General features: G+C 31.3%; 2 protein-coding genes across 3 annotated transcripts; both read left to right on the top strand.

Annotated features, from left to right (window-relative positions):
• Nucleotides 1–902: 902 nt before the first annotated feature.
• Nucleotides 903–5,093, top strand: LOC112520370 (lipid phosphate phosphatase gamma-like). 2 transcript variants are annotated; one of them, XM_025128740.1, is made up of 3 exons: nt 903–1,661; nt 4,176–4,266; nt 4,939–5,093. In XM_025128740.1, exon 1 carries the CDS (start codon nt 975–977, stop codon nt 1,641–1,643), a length of 669 nt encoding a protein of 222 aa, XP_024984508.1. In that variant the 5' UTR covers nt 903–974; the 3' UTR covers nt 1,644–1,661; nt 4,176–4,266; nt 4,939–5,093. The 2 variants fall into 2 exon arrangements, with proteins under 2 accessions (XP_024984508.1, XP_024984509.1); XM_025128741.1 differs by having other exon boundaries at nt 4,185–4,266.
• A 4,311-nt stretch (nt 5,094–9,404) lies between these two features.
• LOC112520168 lies at nt 9,405–10,157 on the top strand. The gene has a single exon (XM_025128469.1). The coding sequence runs from the start codon at nt 9,405–9,407 to the stop codon at nt 10,155–10,157; it is 753 nt and encodes a 250-aa protein (XP_024984237.1).
• The last annotated feature ends 7,578 nt before the right edge of the window (nt 10,158–17,735 follow it).

Below are 17,735 nucleotides of genomic sequence, written 5' to 3' on the forward strand. Positions count from 1 at the left end.
ATGATGATGAATAAATATGTGAAATTGTATAAATTTTATCTATAAATTCAACAATACGATTTTTAATGGGTAAATAAACAAATTCAGACGTTTATCAGTTTACTAAAACAAACAGTCTAATTGATTCAGATTTCGGATGTCAGTACCACATCTTATAATTCAGAAGTCAACACCTCTTAAAAACAAAAGCTACCTTACTCTTATATAAACTAGAAGGGTACACACGCAATATAGCGATATATATATATATATATATATATCGATTTTAATGTTTTATTTTATTTATTTTTTCTTAATCGATATAATACATTTTTATGTGGTTTTTTTATAAAATAATATTTATATTTTTGAATGAAATATAAACTTGAAAAAAAAACATCGATATTAATATTAAATCAACTATTCAAAAGATCTCGTTTTTTATGTAATTTCTTTAATTCAAATTTTTATTATAATTTAATTTAGATTTAATAATAAAATAATTTATTTCTGTTTAATAATATACTGTTTATAAGAATGATAATTAAATATTATGTTAATTATGTTTTAGTTTTTTATATTTAAAATGAGACGTTTATCATGTATTTGATTATTATTTGCAGTTAGTTACACGAATTTAAAAATGAAGATTTAATAAATTGTAATTATGCATAATATACTTGCAATATTGAATTTAAGTAATATATATCAATAAATAATACTTCATGCATCATAAAAGATAGTTTTTAAAAGTTTTTATCAAATACTTTATAATATAGATATAAAAAAGTATATACTAAATAAAAAAAATTCACATAATTGTCATTTTCATCTAACTATTAGAATATAGTTAGTTATTTCATGGAGGAGTAGTTGGTGATCGCATGGATAAATGGAGATGTCGAGCAACGAATGCAACGCCATCTTTCAACTTCTAAGCTAACCCTAAATCAAACTCGATCAATCACTTAAACACCCAGTTTGATTTCGATTCAATGTCGAATCAACTACGAGCTGTAACCCTAACTCATGTCCGTTATCAAAAAGGAGATCAATTAGGCCACTTCTTGGCATGGATTTCATTAGTTCCAGTTTTCATCAGCCTCGGCGGTTTCGTCTCTCATTTCCTCTTTCGTCGCGAACTCCAAGGTATGTTATTCGCTCTAGGGTTATTAATTTCCCAAATCATCAGCGAATTGATCAAAATAACCGTCCAACAAGCCCGACCTGAGACCTGCATCTTGCTCGAAATGTGCGATTCACATGGCTGGCCTTCTAGTCATTCACAGTACATGTTCTTCTTCGCGACCTATTTCACTCTATTGACTCATAGGAAATCTGGAATTCTGTTTAGAACTCAAAATTGGATGGTAGGTTTCGTTGCTTGGCCATTGGCATTGCTTACGATGTATTCTCGTGTGTATTTGGGTTACCATACGGTAAGTCAGGTGTTCGCCGGTGCCAGTTTGGGGATTTTTCTTGGTGTATTGTGGTTTTGGGTGGTTAATTCTAAGATTAGCAAGTTTATTGTGGTGATTGAGGAAAGTAAGATTGGGAGGTGGCTCTATATCAAAGACACTTCACATATACCGAATCTGTTGGAGTTTGAGTATGAGAACTCGAGAGCTGTGCGAAGGCATCCGTCGTACAAACGAGCAGATTGATGGAAGAATAACTAATAGGTATGTTTATTGTTCCTAGGGTGGGAAAACCGCAAAAAATGAAAAATCGAGGAACACCTTGATAATCGTTCATCTATATGGTATGCACATGTGCATAACAAGCACACGTACATAAAAACCAAGAAACAACTTCAATTACTTGTATGTACATGTGCATACAGGGTGTTCCAATTTTTTGGGGTTTTGCTTTGAACATCTCTCATGGTTCTTAATATGGTAACTATGCTATATATGCTTGTTTGTTGACTGTTATATTCTTGAATCCTGATGTTATATCTTGGTAGGATTGATCTGATATGGTTATGGAAGCTAATTTGGTAGTTGGATAAGCAATCTTCTCAAGCGGTCTAGCGGTCCAATTTGGTCTGAAAAATACCCAAACCACTTGGTTCGGTATGGTCTGCGGTTTAAACATTTTTTTGGAGTTGTCTGGACCGAAACGACCACCAAAAATACACATGTATTAATAATATTTAGCTTTCATGTTGTAGCCACAACTTTTATTGCCCAATCAAAACAAGTTAGTCTGAAACATTATGTTTTTCGTTTTCATTTCTCAATTGACCACATCATCTAAATTGGCAAAATTCTAAAATCCATCAAAAATCAAGTCTAGAAATTCAAATCAACCTTCGACTTGCTTAATGTTTGTCCAAAATTCCAACTATTGTTGTTAAACTTGTTTAACTTTCTTTTCCAACTTACTCATTGTTTTTATTTTTATTTGAGAGATAGACGTTTTTGTAATTTGGTATACTCTTTTTTAATAATGTTATATTAGTAGAAATTTCATTATGGATATAGATATTATGTTTTTTCCATTAAATAAGAGACCCAAACCGCCTAAACTGGTCGGACCATACCGCCATTTTGTGATCCAGTTTGACCGGTTTGGTCATTTCCTGCCAAACCGCTCGGTTTGGAAAATTTTCTAAACCGCGATTACAGTTTGGTTTGTGGTTTAAAGGGTTAAACTGCCTAAACTAGACCGTGAACACCCCTACAATCTGCTGTAGATTTTTGTGAGCCAAAATGTGATTGGAGAAATTATTTCATCTATGTAGTTGCATACTTATGTAKRMWWWTAGTATTTTCAGTATGTTTTTTATGGCTTTGCAAGGATTTAAGTAGCTTGGAGTTATGTTGTATGTTGATTTTGTATATAGTTCATGACTTTAGATCTTGGAAGTTGTAGACAGAAAAGACCAAACCAAATGAACCAAGTAAATCCAATGGTCTATGGGTAGGATGTATGGTAGACTTTGTCTTTTTTTTTTTTTTTATTAACCTGGATATCCAACCCGTTATGTGAGCCGATTAATCCCACGGCGACTACCCTGCTTTGCAGATAGCCCGGAGTCACTGTATTTGAACCTCCGTGGCCACAAGAGGATTTTTATTCCTCCTTGGCTGAGACCTCCTGGTACTTTTGACCTTTGGAGCCAAGCTCAAACCAATCAGGCACCATCCTTGTGGTTGTAGACTTTGTCTTTACGAGAAGGGGTAGATAGACTGTTTTTGTGAAGACTCGTGCTATGCAAAACTATTTAAAAAAAAACAAATGTGTGCAAAACAATTTTTTTTTGGAATGTCTCATGGCTTTTTGCAGCATGAATTGAATTGTATATACTTATAGAGTCATACATTGCAAATTTCTGTTGATTGGTTGAAGTAGTTTATAAAATGAAAGTCAAAATATGGACTCTGTTTTAGTACATATGGAGTAATAATGCTTGGTAGTCTCTCTACTCCATGGGATCGATTGAGAAAATGTCTGCTTACATCTTATCCTCCCGACACCCCATATTGTATGGGATTATTAGGTTCATTTAGGGGAAGCTCCTCCCATAAGCTTACTGAATAAGCCATTTTGTATATCATTAAGCCATTACCAAATAGTCATATATAGCTAACCAAATAAGATGCGAGTCCAATTAAGTTGCTAACAGACATACCATAGTTTGGTTTGGAGTAATACTTGATTTCCATGGATCTTCTTGTCCCCATCAATAGTACTTTGCTTGAGTTCATATTTTTTGATACTCCCCTGTCTCAAAATAAGCATCCGCATTTTCTATTCTAGTTTGTCTTAAAAATAAGTGTCCACTATTAAAAGTAAGTGCGTGCATTTTCAATTCTATCCTTCATTATGAGATGGATAAATCGACAACTCTTTTATTATTAAGGGTGAAATTGTTATTTAGTTAATAAAAAAGTGTGCTAGTTACAAATTGCTAAAACTATGTACTTTTTTCATTGTGCACATTTATTTTGGGACAGAAGGAGTACACAAACTCACTAGTTGTTAACTCTGAACCCTATCTCTATGAACCACATATTGATTCTTGAGTGTGGTGTTTTTATTGGTTGGCAGTCACCAAATTGTGCTTTAAAACATGCACTCGAGTGTGGGCACCACTCGAGAGCAAGTCTTGGTGCTCTCTGTGTAGCCTTTTTTCTTCGCAAACAAAAGCTAACAACGAGCGCTTTCTGTATTTTCGTTATTTCGTCGAGTGTTTTCAGGTTTACGACTACCATAGGACCTTATAAATCATATGCAATCACACTCGACGTCCTTGGATGGGCATCACTTCATAAAACCAAGGTATGAGAAAACTAGTTGCTTGTACCGGAATTGATACTTAGATGATTTACAATGACTCTGTCTTTTGGGATAAAGGACCGATCTCCATACATTTCACCCCTCTTTTTCAAGTGAAAGATTGGGTTTGTTTGGTTTGATTTATGATCTGCAATAACTCTGTAGTGTTAACGGGAGCTTCAAAAGAAGGCAAAATGCAATGAATTTTGCTTTAATTCTTATTATGTGTAACAAAGAATTTTTCTTTCCAATCAATATGGTAAAGTTTCAAGTTTTCTTATTTAATGTAACAAAGTCTCAATTTATCTATTTTTTTACCATTTTTGGCCAGTAACTAGTTCATCTTGTAACATTTGATGACATGTATGTCAAGTTTATCATCCACTTCACCCTAATCCTGTCGTAAAAGTGTATTCATATATCAAATGTTACAAAATCAACAAGTTGTCGGTCAAAATAGGAAATTTTGAAACTTTGTTGCATTTTGATGTATTTTCTCCTATCATAAAACCATATATTTAGATATCTCTCCATTGTAAACTTTCATATGCATCCATGCCTTGTGGTTGATTGGTCATTGTTTGCATCTTAGTGTTCAGATTCTACTTTCAAGTGGAAGATACTGATTTGATCGGTAGATTGGTCAATTTTCTAAATCAACTTTCTTTTCTGCAGCTGAAGTTTTCAAATCCATAACAAGCCCGATTTGGGTTCGAGGATTGAAACCCGAAATTTTTTGTAGCTAGCCCTGACTATTCGTGCGTATGCCGAGAAAAATAAAGGTACATGGTGACGTATCCGAATACCTACAAGTCATGGGTTCTTTCGTATCTGACCCGTTCGGAATATTCATGTATTTTGGTTTAATTTTAAAATAATTTTGTAAAAAAGATTTAAAAAACAAATAAAAATCTCGTATAAATAATATCGTCATTATATGTACCGCGAACTAATCCGTTTGTTCTTGGTTTTTTTGGCTAACCCCGTTATAAGCCCAAAAATAAAGATTTTAGAGATTATTTATTCTGAAGCGTTATCTGAAATAAAGAAAAAAAATAAAAAAATAATTAATCTATAAATTTGAATAAATCTTTAAAACTCAATATTAAGGTGAGAGATATTATTTATTTGTTTTTTAATGTATCTATCTATACTATATTATAAAGCATTTGACAAAAATTCTTAAAAACTATTTCTTATATATGAAGTTCTGTTTATTAATGTATGTTACTTGAAATTCAAGATTACAAGCAAATAATGCATAAGTACAACTTATTAAAGCTTTATACTTGAATTCGTGTAACTGACTACAAACAAACATAATCAAATATTGGATAAACATTTCATTTTAAATATAAAAAATCTAAAATATAGTTAAGATAATTATTGTCTTCTAACAGATATTTAATTATTATCTTTATAAAAAATTATATTATTAAATTAAAAATAAATTACTTTCTTATTAAACCTAAATTAAATTAAAAAAAAAATTGAATTGAAGAAATTACACGACAAAACAAGAACTTTTAAATAGTTAATTTGATACTAATATCGATATGTTTTTTTTTTAATTTTTAAGATTTCTCCAAATTTATATTTTATTCAAAAATAAAAAACATTATCGTTGTTCTCAAAACCACATAAAACCGTATTATAACATCGAAATGAGACAAAATAAAACGAAACATTAAAATCGAGATGTATCTCGTTACATTGCACGAGAACCTTTCTAGTTTGTCTATAAAAAATGAAATCTTAGGGTTAAATGCATTATTTTAGAGGGTTTTTACTTTTTATTTTATATGGTTGGATTTATGTGAGACCAACATGTTTTCATGAAACCCATGAAAATACATTTTTACACTTGAAATTTCACAACAAAATATTGTGAAGATAAAACAATCCGAACCTTCACAGCAAAAACACTGTGAATGTTACCTTCATAGTGTTTCGCTGTGAAATTTCAAGTATAAAAATCGTGTCTCACGAAAACAACCTTATTAAAATTACAAAAAATACTAAACTTTCACAACAAAAACATCGTCAGACTTTTACTGTGCTTTTGCTGTAAAGGTTTAATATTATTTATGTGATCTAACAATTCTCACGAAAATAAACTGGTCGATCATATGTCAATATTATATAATATTATTCTTTTAATTTGTGAAAAATAAAATAAAAGCATTTAGTGTTAGAGGGAATGGACAACTTGAAGTGGGGAAATGGAATTTGATGTTTCAACTTCCACTCATTTCACTTCCACACCCATCTTTTCCTTAATCCGTGTTGATAAAAGCTTTTGTGTCCATTTTCGGTTTAGAGTCGTTCAGTTATAATTAGTTATACGAAAACTTTAATTTCAATTAAATGATTTTCTGCCATTTCATATTTATGTTATTATTTTAATATAAACAGGATAAGATCTAAACAAAGTATTCAACCAACTCAGTATTTAAAAGTTAAGAAATGTGGGTTAAAAGAGAACTGATAACCAGTTACTTTTATTTAAAAGGTAAATTTATATATAAAAGGCATTTATTTTTATTTTGAAAAAACATTTTTAAAAAGTACGTTAATCGTCTATAAATTGGAAAAATATAATTAAAATTTGAAGGAACGTATTTAAGGATGGTGATTTGCCTCGATTCGATCGGAACCCGGCTCACCCTACCCCGAACGGGAACGAGGATTTCCCGCTAAAATGGGTCCCGGGGTCAGGGATGGAGATCCCCGATAGACTCAAACTGGGTTCGGGGGTTGTTACTCAAACCAAGGTTGGGGCTGGGGTCGGGGATCCCCGGTAGACTCAAACTAACGGATATTCTTCATGGGATTTGACCGAGGACGGTGCTAGGAATTACAAAACCCGTCCATCCCCATCCCGTTGCCGTGCCTAAACATATTTTCAAAAGATACGTTGATACAGATCCTCAACCAAATGTTTTTTTTTTAAATTACAGACTCTCAAATTCATTTTCTTGAAAACGTGTTCATAAAAAATGACGATAGAACGAAAATCTCTTTAGATGCAATTTGTTCATTTCAAGTGTGATTAATTTGTTGTAACAAGGAGTTATTTATTAAAGTTGGGTGATTTTGATTTCGTTTTAAGTTGTTCTCAAGTTTATTTTTTGTATCTAAGATAATTGTTTTAACGACACTTGGATAAAATTCTACACATTTATTGTATCTCCATTAGATTCTTTAAAATGAAAAATAAGCCTATTTTACTTCAACATCTTCTCTATATTGTTTTAAAACATGATGACTGGAGATAGAAATTATAATTGTTTAATTAATTTTCACCAATGAGATTGAATTGTTATTATTATTTTAAATAAATTATTTTAAAAAAATGCACCGAGATGGTAAATTAATAGAATATTTTAATAATATATTGAATGTCAAAATCTCTAAAATAAAGAATAAGTTGGTGTTAATTATATATACTATCTTATAAACCAGATTTATCAAAAGTCTTAAAAATAATTTTTAATGCACAGAGTCTTAAAAATAAGTCATAATGCATTAAGTACCACTACTTTATTCATTCAGTATTAAAATATCTTAATCTGCAATTAAAATAGCATATGGTACAAGTTACCAATGCACATTATTATTTTTTCTTTTCATGTTCTCAAGATACTTTTGACACCTTTCACTCATGTCTTCATCCTCTCATACCTCTATGTCTTCTTCTCATCCCCTAAGGTGAGATTCAAACTAATATTCACCATGAGTTATTAAAAGTTATCTCATTCAATTGCTCTAGAACTCTCGGTCTCGTTTTCGATCTCTTGATTCTTTGTTCTTGGTGTAAATCGAACACATTTGTAAATTCGTTTAAATATGTTGGATTGTAAACCGTCATACAATTTTTTTCATCGATAGACTGTAATTGGAACCATAATTCTTATTTATTCAAATTGTATTAATATGTAAAGACTAAGTGTAACTTATATCATTGTTAAATCTTCTATAATAAAACCAGTGAAACTTCAAATCATTAAAATTCACGGCTCCCGCCGCATTGCACGGATACACAATTAGTAATTGTTTTATAGAGATTTTGACTTTTGCTTATCTATTTTAAAGAAAAAATAGATAAAAGACGAAAAATGTCCCTAGAGTTGAGTTAACTACGTCAACAAATTCCGTTAGACTCAGAGCATGGTTTTTGCATATCACAGGAACATGTAAGAGTGTTCATGGGTTGGGTTGCTCGGGTTAAGGACATATGAACAACCCAAACCAATGCTTGTGGTTTGGAAAAATCTTAACTCAACCCAACCCAAACCAAAATGCAACCCAACCCAACCCGTACGGGTTGGTCGAGTTGATACTTTAGTATATTAAAATATTATTCTAACCTTAAATATGTTATTTTTCTACTCATAATTTATTTTTTATTATCAACTATTTGATACAACTTATTCATATTTCTTACGTATATCACATTAAGTTAATTTTCTCAATTTACATATATATGTTTACAGTTACTGAATGAGTTATATAGAGATATGAATAGATTGAAAATATGTATATATGAAAAGCATACATGATAGTGCAATTGTCTAATGTATATATTAATAGAAATTCAACAATCATATTAAATCCAATAAATAAAAGAATATCGGGTTCGTCGGGTTGGGTTGAGTTCAAATAATAGTAATCCAATATCAAACCAATACCTACGGTTTGACAATTTTACAATTCGATTAGATATCGGGTTGCTTCGGGTTGGGTTATTTCACGTTGGATTGGGTTGGGTTAGTCGGGTTTTTGAGCACCCCTAGGAACAGGCAGTGTAATTAATACGTTTGAGGGACTGTAGTAGGAAAACTAACAAAACACAGGGACCAGAAATGTAATTTACTCTTCACTTTACATGAAAAAAGAAAACTAGGAAAGACCAAAAAGTGACGTAATAAAACGGCAACAAAAGAAATGACCAGAAATAACATATAGACAACGAAACGTCATCCACGTTAACCATCAAACCACCTCCAAACACCACCCACCACCGCCATTGATGATTTGATACGCACCATGAAGCTATAAATACACCATTAGCGTTCTAAATCTCTTCAAAAGAAAACTTATAATTAACGCATACTACTAACCTCTGGTTGTTGAAGAAGATGAAGGTATTTGCTAAACCAATATCCAGTCCAGGAAGAACAGACGAGTTCCCACCGCCATTGATGATGAGATTTCCAAGAAGCAAAAGCAGTAGAGGAAGCAGGTCACGTGCTAACCCTATGTTTATTCGTAAAATCAACGCTGCTAACGACACTACTCAAGAGCCATCGTCCCCCAAAGTCACGTGCATCGGCCAAGTCCGAGCCAGACGTTCCAACAAGAAGCAAACAACCACCGCCTTCCGCCGCTGTCAATGGTTTCGAAAACTCCAACCAGAGTGTTTCCGACGCGTTTGGAGAAGAAGTCTCTCGTTTCTCCGATGTGAATATGGCGGAAAATCGAGAAAATTACAGGAATCGGAACAGATCGAAGGTAATCAGAAAAACGAGCACCGAAAACGAGAAATCCAAGATGTAATTGTAGCTGATGATAACAAGGTCTTGATTTCGGAATCTCCACCTAGAAATGCTTTTTTGTTGACGAGATCTAGGTCTGCTCCGTATAGATCTTCATCTTTTGCAAGCAAAAATTGGGACGTAACGATGGAGACAACAGGGAGGAGATTGCCAGAAAATACAGGAATTGAAGAAGAAACTGAATCAATTAATGTAAAAATTGAGGTAGAAAATGGAGAAGATGAAGGCTCCATTAATGGAGTTGAAGAATTTAAAGCAAAACCATTGAATTTGAGCAGGTGTAAATCTGTTCCAGCAAGAACAGGGGATAAGCTTTCTATGAGTTTCAGTTCATAACAAATGTTTATACTAAACGACGTAGTTTTTGTACAACTCCCCTGATTAAGGGTACGTGGATCGTTGAAAATATATGAAATTTTTTATTTGAAAATTCATATGTGAATTGATGTTATGTATCCAATGTATGAGTTGTATTTTTAAATGAATTTTTTAACAATTCACATATGAATCTTTATTATTCTTAGTTTCTATGATATTATATATTTATATTTATAATATACATTATAGGAGTATAGATTATTTACCCTTTTAAATGCAAGTCATTTATTACGTGACATTCGGTATTACTCGAGGGGTGCTCTTGGTCCGGTGAATATCATTTATTCTGGTGTTTATCAGTGATGGTATACAATCGGTAATATATGAAAGGAGGGGGCATGACAATAGTAGATTTAGATGTCATAGTTGGGTTTCAGAGAGAACTTCCATGAGAACCTCTTCGGAGTCGTAGATCTCTTTTGATCCAAGGGAGCTCATCGTTTGCGTTTTTGTAAATGAGGGTTGCTTTCGTCTTTTGGTGGTTCCGCTTATGGTCCTCGTATGATTTGGTTTAATGTGGATGTATGTGAAGGTCAGTGAACGTATATGTAGGTTTATGGGTCGTTTACCTAAACACTTACCCGGTAAGCACTAACCGGTAAAATTCAATACTATCACTTACTTACCGGGTAAGATTTTATTCACTAAAACGCATCGTATGCAACAATTTATCCTAATAAACGCTAACCATGGTAAGAGTTATCTGATTGAATTTAATTAAACCAAAAATTGAAAAAAAGGGAAAAAGAAAAAAAACCAGTTCCGATTTTGTTTTCTGAAAGCCTGATTATCTCATTTTATTAATGGGATGTAGGCCCAAAAAGGCCCAATCCACAAATGATGGTTTATAACTTTAGATCTTCAAACATTATAATTTAACTAAAAGGGTACTTATACAATCCAGTGAGATACATTTTAATTTTAATATTTTATTTTATTATTTATCTCAGTTGATGTTATAGTATGATGTTATATCATTTTGAAAAAGCGATGGTGTTTTTAAATCTGATTAAAATGTAAATTTAAAAATATCATAAGAAATTGACAAAAATATATTGATATTTGTATCAAATTAACTATTTAAAGTTTGTATTTTTAATTTAGGTTCAATAATGAAGTAATTTATATTTAGTTTAATAATATAATTTTTTTATAAAGATAATAATTAATTATTTTGTTAAAACTCAATAATTATCCTAATTATATTTTAGATTTTTTATATTTTAAAATAAGATTTTATCCTCTATTTAATTATGTTTATCCGCATCTAGTTACACGAATTCAAACATGGAGCTTTAATAAGTTGTACTTATGCATAATTTACTTGTAGTCTTTAATTTTAAGTAATATGCATCAATATACAGTACTTCATGCATAAAAAATTATTTTTAAGAGTTTTTGTCAAATGTTTTATAATATAGTATAGATATTTTAAGCCCAATCCACGAATGAATTTTTTTAAGTTTTTTATTTCAACATATTCTACAAAACCTTCTCCAAAATGTAGCAACTTGGAGAGAGAGAGAGAGAGAGAGAGAGAGAGAGAGAGAGAGAGAGAGAGAGAAAGAATAAGTTATCTAAATTTAAAGAATATTTGAAATTAAATGTTTAACAGTAAAAAAATAATTTATGAATTATAATATAATTAATATTTTATCTCTAAAATGGAGAAGCTGTTGGAGATGCATCTAAAAGTCTATTGGAGAATTTTGACTTTCAGTTCTCAATTTTGGAGAATCTATGAAGATGGTTCTCTTTTATCTAAAAAAAGGGTCCTTAACAGAAATAACACACAATTTCAAACATGGATAATAATTACATTTTTTTAGTAAAATTAATGACAACTTTACCCTTTTTAAATTATATATTTACAATTTAAATATTTGTGCATTAATTAATGGTGGATTTAATAATTTAGTTGTTCACTGGTATGATTCAACACCATCATTTGTCTTAGCGGGTAAGATTTTAGTCCATCAAGACAACATCGTATACAAAAATTTACTCGGTAAACCATAACTGGGTAAGAGTCGTGATTCTCAGTCATTGTCATATTCATCCTATAAAGTAATGTGACTTGGTAAACGCTTACCGGATAAGCGTTTTTATAAATGACCATTTTTTTTTTCTAACTAAGCGTTTTGTACATGACCCAAATTTCATGATTTCAAAGCATTTTCAATATGCATGCTATATTTTCTCTAATATGAAGATTTCTCTATTGTCTATCTTTTTCTTCTCTATTTTAAATCTCTAGGATTTTAAAAATTATATAGCTCTTAAGGTGTGTTTGGTGTCCAAACATGATAGGACGAGACATAACAATACATAGTAGGAGAGAACAGTTGTTCAGTGTCTAATCAGCCTGAACTAGATAGAACAGAACAAGTAAAATAACCAATTTAACCGTAATGAAGTTGTTTATATATTTTGATTAATTTATATAATTTATAATAAAATATACCATTAAAAAGTTTTCGTCGAAATAACTAAAATAAACGAAAATAAAAAAAATTATGTAGTTTCCAATTTTATATTATCCCTAATCTAGATTATTTATTTATTGTTAATATATAATAAAGTACATAAATTAATAAAAAATACAGAAACCGTATAAAAATAATATTTTGAGAACAATAAAATAAAAATTTTAAAAATACCAAATACAATAAATAAAAGTTTAAAAATGAATAAAATGTAAAAATGAGATCCATTTGACGTTTTAAACGATAATTAAGTTTTATTTTGAGGTTATTAGTAAAATATAAGTTTATTTCAACTTATTCCATCCTGGTCCATGGGGCAGGAATAAAACAGACATGTTTTATTATATTTTTGTCTGTTACACATAAAAGTCATGCCAAATATGAAACATAATCCATATTCTGTCCACGGTACCAAATGCAAATATCTCGACACCAACTTAATAAACTTTGAAATACCAAAAATTAAATGAATCGGGAAGAGAATAAGAATCAAATGGGAGGAGTAAGACCGCTATGATTTCATGACAAGTGTCAAAATTAAAGTGAACAAAAAATAAAAAGAGCAAATTATGTCTTTATGATTTTTAATTAATTGTTATTCTCGTTCGTAAGACTAAGAGGCTGTTTACCAAATCTTACCAAATCTTCTCGTTTATTAAGTGTTTATCCGTAAGTGTTTATTGTGTCAATTTACCTTGTCGAATGACCATGACAATGATTAAGAATCTTATCTGATAAGAACAATGACAAATATCGATAATCTTACATGGTAAGTGAGAATGACGACTCTTACCCGGTAAGCGCTTATCGGATGAAAAATATTACATACGATGTCATTTTAATGACAAATTTTTTAAGAGACTCAATACGAACAAACTATGACTTTCTTTTACCTCGATATTTATTAAATAACTTTTTCTTTTACCATGTTTTTGTAAAATCATGGGTTGTTTTTTTTACTCTTAAATAGTTTCACTAAAAGGTAGTATCTGAATCGTTAAAAGATGAATTTTGTTTGACAAAAAAAAAAATCTACCTCTAAATTTTTCTAAAACCTTATGAATGATTTTATATCATGTGTATTCCAACGTCCTAATTTTATTATAAATAATTACTAAATAATTATATTTCATGTTGTATTATATCATGAAAGTTTCTTAATTATTTTGTATCAAATCATTCAACAACTGTCAAATAACCTGTTAGGTATATATAAGTTAGAGGAAGCAATACAAAGTTGACTTGTTCTCTGTGACACAAAATTAATGTGTTGATTTGTTGAGATCGACTTTATGTGGAAAGTTAATGATCTGGGTTAGGTGTATTTATGGTTTAAAAAGTTAATGGTGTGGTTAGGTGTATTTATATATATGAAAAAGATGGGTCCCACACCATAAATATGGGATATAGCAAGTCGGACCAAGTGTTATCACGACGACGAGCACACTGCATGGTCGTTCACATAGCATGGATAATGAAAGCCAAAAAGACGTGACTTAATGCTCATTCTGAATCATAAAGTGATTTCGATGGCTCCAGACTTTATCACTTCATATCTCATCATACCCCCAAACTCATAACGCTCGAATCTTCTACCATATATATATATATATATATATATATATAGACTTGATCATGTGAGACCAAAGATTTTTCGTGAGACCCGTAAGACCAATTCTCAACCCTTGGATTAGATCTACAATCTGACAATTTGAACATTTATAAACGTCACGAGACTTCTCAATAATCACAAAATTGTCACCGTACAACTTTAGTCCGTTAGATCATTAGCTTATAAAGTTGATCAATGAACATAAATTGGTCTTAAGGGTCTCACAAAAAACCGTTGGTCTCACGTGAACCCAACCCTATATATATATATATATATATATATATATATATATATATATATATATTATATGATTGGGNGTTGGTCTCACGTGAACCCAACCCTATATATATATATATATATATATATATATATATATATATATATATATTATATGATTGGGTTCACATTAGGGGTGCTCATAGATTGGATTGATCAGGTTGAACACATTTGAACAACCCAATCCAATGTTTACGGTTTGGAAAAATCTTAACCCAACCCAACCCAAATCAAAGTGCAACCCAACCCAACCCGTACGGGTTATTCAGGTTGGTTGGGTTGATACTTTGGTATATTAAAACATTTTTCTAACCTTGAATATGTTATTTCTCTACTCATAATTTCTTTTTCATCATCAACCATTTGATACAACTTATCAATATTTCTTACGTATATAACAGTCAGTTAATTTTCTCGATTTTACATATATATGTTCACAGTTACTAAACATATATATGAATATAGATATATGAATAGATAGAAAATATGTGTATATGAAAAGCATACATGATAGTATAATTGTCTAATGTATATATTAATAGAAATTTAACAATCATATTAAATCTGATAAACAAAAGTACATTGGGTTCATCGGATTGGGTTGAGTTCAAATAATAGTAACCAAATATCAACCCAATACCTACGGTTTGAAAATTTTACAACTCGATTAGACATCGGGTTGCTTCGGGTTGGGTTATTTCGCGTTGGGTTGGGTTGATCGGGTTGGTCGGGTTTTTGAGCACCCCTAGTTCACATGATACCAGATTGTTTTCGTGAGACCCGTGAAACCACTTCTTTACACTTGAAATTTCACAACAAAAAGTTTTAAAGATAAAAAAAGTTGAACATTCACAACAAAAAAACTGTGAGGATTACCTTCACAACGTTTTACTATGAAGTTTTAAGTGTAAAAAAATGTTCTCACGAAAACAAGTTGGTCTTAAGTGATACCAAGTAAGGATGACAAAAAATGACTCAACCCATTAACCAAACCTCAACCCAACCTAGAATTAGCAGGCTGGGTTGAGATTTTCAACCCAATTTACATAAATGGGTTGGATTAGGTTAGGTTGGGTTGAGTTAAATTTTGCCTTGTTTCACCCATTTACAACATGTTTTCAACCCATTTAAAATATTATATAATTTTATTTTATTCTTAATATTATATCTAGTATTTTAATTTTTAATTTTGTTTTGTTCTTAATTAAAAATCTTACAGTCATGAGATGAAAGCCTAAATTCCAATCGCCTCCATTACTCTTAATTACCATGAAACCTTAAGAAAATCATTTAGTCCATTACTCCATTTTCCAATTTATTTTGAACAATATACATGTTGTGTTTGAATTTTATTCAAATTTTGAACAATTTATTTGCATTTGTGGTTGTGTTGTGTTTTATTCAAAAAATTAATTAGTCTAGTTGTTTTTTTATTTAAAATTAAACCGATACTTTGGTCATTCAGTTGACTCCTTGCTGCCAGTCCATGCTTATTGTCATGCTGGCAAAAGCGAGGCTTTGGGTCAACCCAGGTTCAACTCATTTATTTAACAGGTTGAGAATAAGAAAATCATAAACAAGTTAACCCGCTGTCAACCCATTTAGGTAACATGTTGGGTTTGGTTGAAAACCCTCAATTCATTTAATTAAATGAGTTAGGTTGGATTGAGATTTTCAACCTCTTTAATAACAGCAACCCGTGACACCGTATCTAATGAACTGGATCCGTTCCATTTTTTACAAGTTGAAACAGATATTAAATTTGTATACATCTTATCTTTTTAAATCTTAATTTCAAATAGAATTCTTAGATTCGTTTATTTGAATTTGATTTGATTTGATTTCACATAGGACCACAAATATTGATTGAAAGCATACGAAAAGAGACTAATCTATTCTATGTCAGCCCAACTATAATCTTTATATTTTGGGCCCACTATTAAAGCCCATTTGTTTATTTTATTTTTCTATTTAATAATAAATTGTCGTTCATGGCAGGGTTGATTATAGAGTTGTTCACGGGCAGGACGACCCATTAGACCCGATATGTCCGCTAGAATTATGGGTTTGAACAATCATTATCGGGAAAATGAACAGACCCGAGTTTGTTCGTTAAAATTAACGTGCGGACATGGATAATATAAAAATAAATATGGACAGGCCCGCTCGGGCCGTTTATATTTTATAATAAATATATTTTTACCATTAATTAAAAGTATATTAGTATATTTTAAAATTAAATTACTAAAGTTGTATGATGAGACTTTTTGGTTATTCTTCAGAACCTAAAAGGCTAAGCGGTTGTTTGTTTACCTCTTAACGATCTCGTTAAGAGATTCAACTCTGAATCGTTCAATAAGGCTCCGAACGATTACTCATATTAGGCCATCCAAAACCATTCAGAAGCGTCCATATTCCCAGATTGTCGTTCCCACCCTCTCACTCCCCTGTTCATATCGTCGATTGTCCTATGATTCAGTGTTGCTCTTCCCTCATTCCAAACTCTCGATTACAAGTTGGACGTTTCAGATTTACATATTTATAAGAGTTACATTTTTTTTTGTTCCACGTTTGTTGATTAATTTCTATTTTCTAGTGATCAAGTTTAAAGATTTATAAGAGTTACATTTTTTAGGCCCGCTAGCCCATGGATAAGTCCGACCCGTTTGCAGGACGGGCAATGACAAATGTCAAACCTGGAAAAAAAGAGAGCATAAGTTTACAATATTAGACCCGTTAAATAAAAAGAACAAGTTAGACCAAAAAATGATAACCTCCAACAGTAAAATGATAGTAAACATTATTTCATTTATAGATATACAACAATTTAAAGAGGTCGTTGGGTTGTATTGTATGATCATATACACGTGGCATTGACGCTTACGTGTCAGTTCTTTATAAATATTATTCACTTATTAAAAAAAATTCAAAATAATAAATATTAAATGTAAGCATGGAGGAGCAAAATGAAAAAAAAAAAAATACAAATCACATAATGAACAGAAAAAACTGATTTTTTTTATTAATCTGGATTAGAGATGGCCAAATGGGCCCGGCCCGGCCCGGGACCGCCGGAGGACCGGGACCGGGACCGACAAAGGACCGGCCCGGGACCGGGACCGGGACCGACAAAGGACCGGCCCGGGACCGGGACCGGTAAGG

Source organism: Cynara cardunculus (genome assembly GCF_001531365.2).
Source record: "Cynara cardunculus var. scolymus isolate 2C chromosome LG 10, CcrdV1, whole genome shotgun sequence".
NCBI lineage: Eukaryota > Viridiplantae > Streptophyta > Magnoliopsida > Asterales > Asteraceae > Cynara > Cynara cardunculus.